The following is a 13,080-nucleotide window of genomic DNA, read 5'->3' as shown; positions in this document are numbered from 1 at the left end:
TAACATCAGAGAAAACTGGCAACACGTGGAATGCTTGCCCAGTGAGAGCATGGGTTACAAAATTACAATCCATGGGTACCACAGACTATGTAGATTTCATGTTCCACCAGTTTTGCAACAAACATTTAAGGCAGCAGTCCCCAACCTTTTTGGCACCAGGGATCAGTTTCTTTGGAGACAATTTTTCCACGGACTGGAGGCGGGGGTGGTTTCAGGATGATTCAAGCACATTACATTTATTGCGCACTTTATTTCTATTATTATTACATTGTAATACATAATGAAATAATTATACAACTCACCATAAGGCAGAATCAGTGGGAGGCCTGAGCTTGTTTTCCTGCAACTAGATGGTCCCATCTGGGGGTGATGGGAGACAGTGACACCCGATGTGTGTTGCTTATGTCCAGTCTACTCTGTAAAATGCAGCTTAAGTGTCACTTGCCACTCACTGATAGAGTTTTGATAGGAGTCTGCAAGCAATTGATTTTTTATGGTCTCTGTGCAGTCAAACCTCTCTGCTAATGATAATCTGTATTTGCAGCCGCACCCCAGCGCTAGCATCACCGCCTCAGCTCCACCTCAGATCATCAGGCATTAGATTCTCATAAGGAGCGTGCAACCTAGATCCCTCGCATGCGCAGTTCACAGTAGGGTTCGCGCTCCTATGAGAATCTAATGCCACCGCTGATCTGACAGGAGGCGGAGCTCAGGCGGTAATGCGAGTGAGGGGCAGTGGCTGTAAATACAGATGAAGCTTTGCTCGCTCGCCGCTCACCTCCTGCTGTGTGGCCTGGTTCCTAACAGGTGGCAGACTGGTACCAGGCTGTGGCCCAGAAGTCGGGGACCCCTGATTTACAGAGCTCCAACGACGTGCCAAGCTTTCTCTGTTCGGGGCACTGAAAAGGCGCTGGGGAAAAGGAGGATCATGGGAATAGACAAAGCCACATCTTCTGGTTAACATTAGCCCCAGATTGAACCCAGTCCTGGGGCAAATTTCGGCAGTGGGATGCCATTCAATCTTATCACTGAGCTGACAGCCCATCTAACATTCCCCCCAAAGGCACCACCTTTGGGCTCCACAAAAGCTTCCCCTCGAGAAGGGAGGTGGCTGAGGGAGTCGGTGAGGGGTGGGAGTGGGGGTCTCAAGGCAGAGGACACAGTGTGTACAAAAGCCTGGAAGCTGGAAGTTTCCAGAAACTATAAGTCCTGCTGGAGGTATTGCTGGAGGATACAGGATGAGAGGGCAGTAGTCAATAAAGCTGGGGCTGGTTCATAAAGTTTGGACTCGATCCTACGGGACGGGATTTCTCAACTACTGACTTGCGGGGGCTAGATAATTTTTTGCCGGGGGGGCTGTCCTGTGCCTTGTGGTATGTTGAGCAGCATCCCTGGTCCCCAACTCTGCCTCCCCAGTCACGCCAACCAAAAATACCTCCAGGTATCACCAAATGTCTCCTATCCCAGTGGCTGGATAGGGCTTATGCTTTATGAAAATATAACTAAATTGCTATGAAATACTCCTCAAAAAATGGAGATGGGGGAAAAGGCACAGTGATGAAACAAAAATGGCAAAATATTGATCATTGTTGAAGCTGAGAGATGGTTACAAGGTGGCGGTGGGGGGAATCTTTTTTTTTTTTTTTCCTACTTTTGTAAATATTTGAAAATTTTCCATAATGGGAAGAAGAAACGTATGTTCCCCTCTGATGTCTTGTTGCTACTGCCTCATCTTCTGAAATTATAAACCTCAGTGCCCGGCTCTTTTAGAAGCCAATAACCATGCAAAAAAAAAAAAAAAAAAAAAAAAGGCATTTCATATGACATCACCGGGTCAGCCTGTTAAATGCAAGACGTCTGATTCACGCACAAATTCATATCCACAAGAAATGCTTACTAGTGGCATCCGTCTGGACATAGATGATGTCGCTCTTGGCCCCGTATGTGCGGCGTTCATCAGAAAAGGTGACCAAGGTCTTGACAAAGATGGCGTACTGGGTCCAGGGCTTGAGACCACGCATTAGCCACCCGGGGTGGTTCTGTGACTTGGGGTCGTTGGACCTCATAGGCGGGTCAATATCCACCACGGTCCAGCTGTTGGAGCCACACGCATCCTGCCCATCAAATTCCGTCACGTTCTGATAAGGGCTTTCAAGACGAAATAGGAAAAGTTGGTTAACATTTCTCAACTATAGCTCTAAAGACCAAAGAGATGTGGTCGGGCGAAGTTACCTCCTATAGGCTTGCACCCTGTTAACCAACAATCTTCTGCCACAAGGAAAAAAGACACAGGAATAGCCAAAGAGAAAGGGACTGCTTCCCTTATGCCTCAATTTCCCAACAATAATAATTACAGTGACCAGGATGATGATACTAACTACCAGAGTTATTGATAAGATTACACGAGAGGATGTGTGTTGACTTCTCCACACACAGCCTGACACATAGTAAATTTTGAGGGATGGGGACTTCCCTGGTGGTCCAGTGGTTAAGAATCCGCCTTGCAATGCAGGGGACACGGGTTCGATCCCTGGTTGGGGAACTAAGATCCCACATGCCGCGGGGCAACTAAGCCCACGCACTCTAGAGCCTGTGGGCCACAACTAGGGAGCCTGCGCACCGCAACTAGTGAGAATCCCACGTGCCACAACTAAGACCCTATGCAGCCAAATAAATAAATAAGTAAATAAATATTAAAAAAAAATCTTGAGGGATGGAACAATTATTCATATTAATACAATCACCACTTCCATTGTCTTCCTTTAAAATTTCAGCACAGTCATATACTCAAAATGACTAGGTGTTATTGAAAGGCGACAGAGTTTCAGTGTGAGATGATGAATAAACTGTGGAGAGGGATGGTGATGATGGTCACACAATGTCATGAATGTACTTAATGCCACTGAGCTGTGCACTTAAATGTCATTAAGATGGTCAATTTCGTGCATGTTTTACCACAATTCTTTAAATGTTGGAAAAAATACAAAATAGATAAAAAATAAACTTTAAGACACCTACTAAGTAGACTAAGTGACTTTTTGTTGAGGCTGTCTGGTGAGATGTACATATAAGAAGCAAAATGGAATACTGCTATAGGAGATTGCCCAATCTGGACCTCCAAAAGAAACCTGCCTGCTTCAGTTTCTGGCTTTTGACAATAGGGAATGTTATTGACGTCATACACCATCAACTGGTGAGATCTGACCAAGGAACCTATGATATTTATTCCACAAGTAAGGAGATAGAAAGGAACCTCAGAGGGGAGCCTCTGAGCACGTATGCAACAAACACACCTCTTTATCCTTCTACTTACGCCTCTTTGTAGAAGAGCATGAATCCCAGGAGGTCTCGGAAGTCGGGGGGCCAATACGGCTCCCATTTCAGCAAGATCTTGTCATAAGATGTCCGAATGTAAGAAAATTTAAGTAATTCATTTTCACCTAGAAAGGTTAAAAAAAAAAACCAGTATCAGAATTAAATAATTTATTTCAACCCAAAGCAGATGATCCCATATTTCCAAGAGTATCCACGAGAAGGAAGATGGCAACCTGCTGTTCCTCTGAGAGGTCTTATTTCCACTTGCCTCTCCTGTGTTCAGAGTCAAGAACAGGTCACGCAAGTTGGCTCTGACCGCAAGTCAGTTACTTGGCCAGACGTGCTCAACCAAAGAACCACAGTCGGCACCAACAGAACCACAAGTGGCTAATCGCTACTGGAAAAAGGGACTTTCAAGAATAGCATTTGTCCTGACACAATTCTGTCTTGCATGTGGATTTTCATGCCCGACATGTCAGAACACATAACTCCAGTACAAATGGACACATGCCAAGTGGGTTTAGGGAGCGTGCAGATCATTACACCTTGGAGTGACAATTCCTTGGAAGGACAATGCCTTGGAGACAGTAATTCCCTCTGCCTGGATTGCAAGCCCTCCCTTAAGCTCCACCCCTTAAGTTCCAACCTTGCTCTCTCCCTCCCCTGAATTCTCACAGCTTCTGCCATAAGGAACCAACTTCGCGTGAGGGCATCATGGAAGCCTTGGCACCTCAATGCTTCAAGAGAAAACCTGTCAGAGGAGGGCAGCCAGCTGACAGTCTCCAGCTGTAGCAACTGTAGACCCTGCTGTAGCATTTGAGCCAAGGCCATATGTAAGAGAGGTGACATTCATTCATTCATTCAATGTTCATGTGGCATCTTCCAGTATCAGGCACTGTGTTTAATATTGGGCAAAGAGATAACATGTACAACATTTTTCCTCAGTATTTCAGAGAGCCTATCACACACATAGTTGTTTTAGCTCACTGGGGGGATGTGACACTCCCCCTGGGGGCCAGTGTGGTGGGGGAGGGGGAGGGCAGCCACGTTATCTGGTCCATGGAAGGACAAGGGCAACACCACTTACAGGACGCCTGGTCCCCATTGGTCTTCAGGGCAATGTCATTTCTCTCCTGGCGCCCCTTGGTTCCTGAAACTTCCTCCATCTTGTGAATTTCTGACAAGCAGAGTTTGGGATTATAGTGGAAGAAGAGTTTCCCCTGAGTGATGGTGAGGTTGTGTTTGCTCCAGTCCCACAGCTGCCTTAGGTTCTGGTTGTCCAAGGCATAGAAAGAGTAGTTCCTATGGAAACACACACATGCCTAATCATTCATCAGCTTGTCATCTCCGACTCCAAGATGGCGGGGCCATGGCTGGAGTTGATCTTGTTCAGTGCTCCATCCCCAGTCCTAACCACTTGCTTGACACATACTCATTACCTGTTGAAAGGAGGATTAGAGGTACAGGGGAAGTTGAGGAAGTCTTCAGGGCCAGGAAGGTATGTGAGATCAGTCTTGTCGGGGAGGAGGGTATGACTGTGATGGATTGAGATACGGGTTTTGAAAAGGGGAAAGACTGAAGACACAGAGGCAGGTGAACTGGGCCCAGGGAAGAGCAAAGTAGCCTGTTCTGGCCAACAGGTGACAGGCAAGACCAAAGAGATGCCATGGGCCAAACCCTCTAGTATACTGCATGCCAGACCAAGACCAAGAACATGTGACCTTCCTTGGTAGGCAAAGGGGGACCACTGAAGGTTTTATAACAACTCAGTAACTCAATTAGACCTGTGCCTTAGAACTATGAGTGGGCCACCAGCACATGATGAATGGGAAAAGGGCAGCATCTAGATCTGTCTTATCCAACACTGAAACCACCAGCCAAATCTGGCTATTGAGCACCTGAAATTTGGCCATTCTGGACTGTACCAGAAGTAAAAAACATAGATTTCAATGACTTTGCATAAAAAAAAAAAAAGGATGTAAAAGATCTTCTTTATAATTTTTTGTATTGAGTCCATGTCAAAATAACAGCTTCAATGTAATGGGTTCAGTAAAACGCATTATTAAAATTCATTTCACCTATGTCTTTTAAAGTGTTTTAAATGTGGCTACTAGAACATTTAAAGTCTCATATGTAATAAGAACCTGCAGTATAAAAAAACAAACAAAACAACTAATACTAAACTTTCATTGGGTTATTTGTATGGAAATATGTTAATATAAATGTTTCAGACATTACATGAAATTTCTAAAAATCTTATATGTTCTGGTATAATGTTATAAGTCATAATCCTAGTTATTACTTTAAAATGTGTATCTCAGAAATAACTAATTTTCTTGTCAACTGCATTATTATGAACTTTCATCAAATCTTTAACCGTGGTCATTTTTAAGTCTTTTGTCATTTACAGACAGTTCTGGGTGTACTCTGATGCTTTTGCAAATATGTTCCTATAAAAGGGTTTCATCTTCAAGAAATTCATGGAAAAGACTCTGACAAGTACAGGTTTCTGGTAACTGACTATACTGCTGAACTGAATGAATAAGCATTTTCAGAACTGTAATGAAAAACTGATGAGCTCATAAAAGTGCTAACAAAAGATCAAGATGAAAAAACAAAATTAATTACATGGGACTGAGTGAACTGATGAGGATGAGTATAATTTTTGTGATTTTCTGTTTGAATTAAAAAAAAAAATCCCACAAGGACTCAGAGGCAAAGAATATACAAATCAGTTTTCACTGCAAAGTAAAGGAGCTGTTACAGTGGAGGATTACTGGACTGAATGTCAATATTATGACATAGTATGAGTGTGTTTCATGTTTGGTAATTGCAATCATTGTTGCTTTTGTTGTGGTCATCCATGTACAATGCTTGGTGTCAGTCTATTTATCTCTTGTAAAAATAAAATACAGTGTGTGTGTGTGAAAAAAAAATGTTAAGATATATCAAATGCAAAAAATAAAAAAAAAAAAAAATAAAGTCTCATATGTGACCTGTATTATATTTCTGTTGGATGGCCCTGGTAGTTCTAGAACCAGCAAGAAAGTCATTGGAACAATCCAAATGAAAGGTGTTAGCTTTGGCAAAAAGATAGTTTTATGGTGAAATAATATTCCACTGTATATATATATATGTGTGTATATATATATATATATATATATATATATGTATACACACACACATATATACACCACATTTTCTTTATCCATACATCCATCAGTGGACACTTAGGTTGTTTCCATGTCTTGGCAAAAAACCCTAAGTTTCTCTACAATAACTCACGAACTTCCTAATGAGGCCACAGATACAGCAGCAGGCCCACATACCCGATTTCCAAGGTCTCCCCTCGAATCAGACGTAACTTCCGGAAGAAGGAAAGTGACACGAGGGCATATGATCGGCGGATTTTCAGATACCCTGAAATCTCTTCAATGAGTCCAAGGTTGGCCTCTAGCTCAGCTGCCAGGTTGTCTAAGGAAAGGAAGGAATGAATATCCACTGGGTTTCTACCAAAATATTTTAACCTTTCCAGAATTCCCCATGGTGAAGAGTTAACCTACAGGCTGAAAGTGATTTTCACGAGCGCTGCTCAAAATACATCTACAAGGCAGAGTAGTTATGACAGAGATTGTCCTGCCTGCAAAGCTGAATATATTTATTATATTAAGATGCCAACCCTTGCTCCCTCCATCACCCTGCTTTGCTTGCCTTCATAGCATGAACCACTGCCTGGGTTTACATTATACGTTAATTTGTTTATTTGCAATATCCACCATGCACGGACTTTGCCTGGTTCACTGTGAGTATGCAATAAATGTTCGCTGAATAAATAAACAGAGAAATGCCTTTTTGCCTGTGACAGAATTTCTGGAAACCTGCATAAGAGGGCATGTTGCCTGCTTGTTAAAAATGCAAATTCCTGATGTCCCAACTCCCAGCTTTGAAAATCAGAATCTCGCGGGGAGTGGGGCCAGGACTGAGCTGTGAACTCCAGGTTTGGAAACAGACTCCTTGCATGAGTCTCTGGACTGTTTTCCTTCTGTGCTCACAGGGAGAGTGGATCCCAGCAGACAGCAACCCCTCCCCCCAGAGCACTCACTGCCCCCTCGAATGTTGATGATTAAGCTTCCGTTGACGATGGTGCAGCCTCGGAGCTCCTGGGCAGATGTCACTGAATCAATGGTCTTCTCGCCTTCCAGGAGGTGGCACACCTTGGGACAGGGGCCCAGGCATGGAGTACACATCAAGCTGCAGAAAGAGTGGAGAGAGAGAGAGGTCAGGGCACACAGGACCACACACACACACACACACACACACACACACACAGCAGTGTGTTCCAGTGTGTTGCACAGGGTCCCAAGTGACCATAAGGCAGGATGCTTTATCCACAGAACTGGTGACATTTGGGGCCGGAAAATTCTCTGTTGTGGGAGGCTGTCCTGTGTATTAAGGGTATCAAGCAGCCTGCCTGGGTTCCACCTGTTCCACACCAGCAGCACCCCTCCACCCAAGACAGGACAGCCAAAAATGTCTCCAAACATTGTCCCCTGGGGGATGGAAGGGCGAATCACCCCCAGGTAAGAACAACTGCCTAAAGTGATAGGCTTAGGGTGTTTCTCCAGGGAGGCAGGTCCTACAGCATTACCCCAGGAGACTCATGCTTTTACTCCAAAATGATGGGGCTCCTGCCTTACCCCAAAGCGATAGGATTCACACTGTACCCCATGGAGAATCACCTTCTACCCTGTGGAGACAGGACTCATGCCATTCCATGGAACTGATGGGACTCCTGGCATTACCATGGTGATGGGAATGATGCAGAGCTGATGGGCCTTACGTAGGACTCATTTTGCCGCTATTCGACTGAGCTGATACTTCTACCCCAACTGGTGGAACTTAGGCTGCTACTGCAAGGTGATGGGATGTTTGCTGTTCTGTGTGGGGTCTGACGTGACCAAACAACGATATAGGACGTGACTACACAACCTATGAGCTACAACACAACCTCACACTTGATAGTGGGTAACTGGAGGCAGACTTTGGCTTTGCCTTCCTGCAGCCTGATGTCCTCAAATTTATAGCCCCCAGGAGTCCTTTGGGAATCAGCCCTCCCCTACACAGGGTCCCTGAGGTCAGTTCTTGGCTGGCACAGCCCTCCTAGGTCCAAGCAGGACACAGGATCCAGGGCAGGCTGAGCACAGTCTTCCATCCCGCTGGGAATTCAGAGGTGGGCACACCCCCAAGCTAACCCAGTGAGGGTTTTGCTAGAACTTCCTGGAAGGAAAAATTGTCTTCCTTCTGCAGTATCTAAGAGGGTATGGCTATATTGCTAGCATGGAGCAAGGGGCAAGGGAGAGGCTGCCTGAGACCAAAACTAACAGAGACAGAAATAAAGCCGAGGATGGAAAGAAACTGATCATATACGTCCCTTGAGCTCCTGGATACAGCTGTACCTAAAGCGATTCCCTGAACTTTTTGGTTACACTCATCAGTAAATTCCTTTAATCTTGCTTGAGCCAGTTTGAATTGGGGTTCTGTCGTACGAAACCTCAAGATTCCCAACTGTTACGTTCTCAAGGTCTGTGTCCTCATCTGTGAAACGGAGGCAATCTTCACGGGGCAGGTAGTGATGAGAACTGAATGATATATACCACCTAAAGCACTCGGCACATAGAAAATAAAATTCGTTGGTCCGTTGCTATGATGATCACTTTTTATTAGTGGTATCATTGTTGCTACTGTCGTAAACAACAACAGTAATTGTTGTTACCACACCCCTGTATATTCGATTCTTCAGAAAGATCTTGGTCACGGGTGACCACCTAGAGGGGTGGGATACGGAGGGTGGGAGGGAGATGCACGAGGGAGGGGATATGGGGATATATGTATATGTAGAGCTGATTCACTTTGTTATACAGCAGAAACTAACACACCATTGTAAAGCAATTATACTCCAATAAAGATGTTAAAAAAAAAAAAAGAAAATTGAAAGAACAGAAAAAAAAAAAAAAAAAAAAGAACACATCTGGTCTTTGTCCCAGGTCCTGGCACAGAGCTTCAAAAGCCCTTGGAATTTCCTGAGTTATAGGAGCATCTTTGTTGTGCTAATGAGGTGACTTGTAGGGGCTGGTCACCAGAAAGACCAAATATATGATTTGGAGGGTTGCATCAACCATTTGACCTCCAGAGAGAGAAGGGGGGCTGGAGATGGAGTTCAAACCTATGGCCAATGATTCAACCAATCACACCTATGTAGTAAAACCCAAAGGAAAACTCTGGATACCAACTCAGTCCATTTTTCTGGCTGGTGAACACACAGCTATGCTGGAAGGGTGATATCTCTGGTTCCATGAGGGGATAGGAGCCCTGCGTCTGGAACTCTCCCAGCCTCTGTGCATCCTTAGTAATAAAGCTGTAATTGTAAGTAATTGTAATTGTAATTGCAACTGTAAGCCTGACATGAAGCTTTCTGACTGCTGAGGCATCTATTTCAAAAGACATCTGTCTTGAGTAAATGTAACACCAGGTCTATGACCCAGCCACTAGCAAAACAACCAGATAAGGAATTAGGCTGCCCCCACCCATGAAGGGGGCTCTTTCAGAAAGCCCTGGGGAACCTAGATAACTGACCACTTGACTGACCCTGCTTCCCCCTTCCTGTGCCCTAATTCCTGCTCTTAAGCTTTAAATTCACCATAGAGTGAACCCATAAAACCCTAGACACCCCACCCTCATACCCTAATAAAAGCAGACCCCCCAAGTATTCCTCTCTCTCTCTCCCTTCCTCCCTTCCTCCCTCCCACTCTTTTTCTCCCCTCTCTCCCTCTCCCCACCCCTGCTCCCCACGACTTCACTGTGTGGCCCTCCAGGACCTGTGAGTAACAAATCTTGTTCTTCAAGGTTCCCTGATGGTTTCTCACTGAAGTGCATCCTGGGATCATAATAGGAACCATAGAGCTGGCCCAGCCATAAATAGGGGCCCCCATGGGGGAGCGTCTGTAGAGCTTGCTACAAGTGATGCGTGCCCAGGTAAGCACTGCAAGCATCCCTAACCCAAGGTGCTACCATCAATAGGCTTGGACCAACAGAATAGTATAGACTTCTTTTTTTTCCAGCTCTGTGAGTTGTCCTAGCAAATTATTGAACCCGGAGGGTTTGTGGGAGCCTCAAAATTTATAGCCAGCCAATCAGAAGTGTGTGACCTGGGGACCCCCCAATTGTGGCTGGCATGTGAAGTAAAGCTGGTCTGATGGAGAACCAAGGCTTTAACCTGTGGGTCTGATGCTAAGCCAGGTGGTTGAGGTTGAGTTCTATTGCAGTACACCCAGTTGGTGTGAGAGCAGCTGGGGTGGAAACAGAATAATGACCAAATGTTTGGGTTCTTTTGTTGGTTCTACAAATATTCACTGAGCACTTATCATGTGATAGATGATGCTCTAAGCCAAAGGTAAGCAAACTACAGCCCACAGGCCAACTCCAGCTGGCCACTGGTTGTTGTAAATAGAGCTATATTGGAACACACCCACACCCACTGGTTTGAGTATCATCAATGGCTGCTATCACTCTATAAGGCCAGAGTAGAGTAGCTACAACCATAGCGACCTCAGAGCTGAAAATATTTACTATCTGGCCCTTTGCCAATGGCAGTTATAAACCACAGGCACACATGAGTGAACAAACAACCTACTTTCCCTGTGGGAAATCCATACGTTCTTTCCAGCCCTTCCCACCAAGAAGTGGAGTCTGCCCTCTCATCCATGGAATCTGGGCTTGGCCATATGAATTGCTTTGGCCAATGGGACGTTAGCAAATGTGATACAGCAGTGGCTTAAGAAGTCCTTACCCAGTAAAGCATGCCCTTCCTGGCTACACATGGAGAGAGGTCCCAACTGCCCATGCAGGATATGAGAGGTTAGCTTGTACCATCTCATCAGAGCTGACCCAGCCCAAGCCAGACAAACCTCCAGTCAATGCACAGACTCATTAGAAATCATAAATGAGTGTTGTTTTAAGTCACTAAGTGCTGGAGTGGTTTGTTACACAGCACAAGCTAACTGATATACTTGTGAAGCGTATGGTTTCATTGGGGGAACTTAATAAATTGACAATTAAAATATCAGCTAGTGGTAAATAGCATGAAAAGAGTTAAAATGGAGTGTTGTGCCCAAGAGTAGCCAGATGGCTAGTTCAGACAGGATCGTCATACAGGGAAGGAGCAAAAGAAGTGACTTTTAAGCCTGTGACCTGGATGACAAGGAGAAACCAGCCATGCGAAGATCAAGAGGCAGAGAATCCTCCACACCCTTAACATGCACCCCAAATATCTAATCCTCCTCATCTCACTAAAGAGCACCCCACCAGGTATCTGGGAATGACCACAGATGGCGAGGCCTCTTAATGAACCCACATGGGTTCCCAGACCTCTGCTCTAATAACATCAAGAACTACTTCCCAGGGACTTCCCTGGCAGTCCAGTGGTTGGGACGCCACGCTCCCAGTGCAGGGGGTCTGGGTTTGATCCCTGGTCAAGGAACTAGATCCCGCATGATGCAACTAAAAGAGCCGCATGCCACAGTGAAGATCCCGTGTGCCGCAACTGAAGGATCCTGCATGCCGCAACTAAGACCCAGTGCAGCCAAATAAGTAAATAAATAAATACATATTAAAAGAAAAAAAAAAAAGAACTAGTTGCCAGATAAGCCACAAGAATGGAAGAAAACATATCTGGCCCTTTTTAATATCGAACCACATTAGAAAACACGACAGCACTGAAGTCTTTCACAAAATAAAATAAAAGCTTCAGAAGGAAAACAAAATTTTTTTTAACCTACAAAGTAAAATACTGCCATGATGGGTCATAATTAACATCCCTCACTTTCCCCTCTTTCACTCAGTAAAGGTCCCAAGCATCACAGGACAAGCTGTCAATTTCCTGGGGCTTCAATCCTGGGGTCACTGGCATCAGCAAAACATCAAAGGAAGTTGTTCTATTTTTCAGATCTTTGTTATGATAAAAAAAAAAACTTTAAAGCCAACGTCTTTTAGTGGAAGATGTTAATATCCATGTTTTATCTCAAACGTGAAAAAAAAAAAAACAAATAAATCAAGAGGAATATGATAATTTTCCCAATCTCACTGATAAACTGGCCCCAAAGAAGAAAAAATAGCTCTGTCTGGCATGCAAAGGTGATTTATAGAAGCCTATTTTTGGTCAACAAAGCCACTTGATAGGTTTTATCAAAAATGAGTAAAACAAAACATACTGTACTTGCAGGTTTCACAAACACTCAAAGAGAGGCTCCTAGGAACCGGAAAAAAGATTGTTTTCCTTCCCACCCTCCCCACTCAGGGAAATAAAATTTCCCACCAGGACCCGCTCACTTGGCTAATTTTCAAGTCTGAAGAGGAAGATTTTTTACGTAAGCAGGTCAGCTCAAGGCCCCTCGACTTACGTCTGTTTCTGATTTGTTTTTGTGTTGTTTTGTGGGTTGGTTTGTTTTTTTCAGACCCACAACACAAAAATCAGGAAACAGATTTTTTAAACTCAGTTACAGCCCTGAGACACCAAAATAGCTCATCTGAGAAGGGAACAGCATGAACAAAAAGTCTGAGATGTGGGTAGGAAATCTGACTCACCGCCGGGGAGAGAAAACCTTGCTTTTTCTCACCTAAATAGTAGGAAATGGTTTGATGGCATTGTCCTTCAAAAGACAACAAAGCCTTGAGAACAATCTAGAATTGAGTCCTTCTTCCTGGCACTCC

The 13,080-nt window shown here is 44.5% G+C and overlaps 1 protein-coding gene across 4 annotated transcripts in view; it reads right to left on the bottom strand.

The window, feature by feature from the left end:
* INSR (insulin receptor) overlaps window positions 1–13,080 on the bottom strand; it is a 135,088-nt gene that overhangs the window by 38,905 nt on the left and 83,103 nt on the right. For all 4 annotated transcript variants that reach the window (XM_061190613.1, XM_061190611.1, XM_061190614.1 and 1 more), the window contains exons 4-8: window positions 7,418–7,566; window positions 6,645–6,789; window positions 4,403–4,617; window positions 3,314–3,440; window positions 1,898–2,148 (exon numbers count right to left, since the gene is read on the bottom strand). In XM_061190613.1, coding sequence (XP_061046596.1) covers window positions 1,898–2,148; window positions 3,314–3,440; window positions 4,403–4,617; window positions 6,645–6,789; window positions 7,418–7,566 — 887 coding nt within the window. The remainder of the gene's footprint in view (window positions 1–1,897; window positions 2,149–3,313; window positions 3,441–4,402; window positions 4,618–6,644; window positions 6,790–7,417; window positions 7,567–13,080) is intronic.

Source organism: Eubalaena glacialis, chromosome 4 (genome assembly GCF_028564815.1).
Source record: "Eubalaena glacialis isolate mEubGla1 chromosome 4, mEubGla1.1.hap2.+ XY, whole genome shotgun sequence".
NCBI lineage: Eukaryota > Metazoa > Chordata > Mammalia > Artiodactyla > Balaenidae > Eubalaena > Eubalaena glacialis.
The sequence above is the reverse complement of the archived record's forward strand: the minus strand, read 5'-3'. Positions and strand labels throughout refer to the sequence as shown.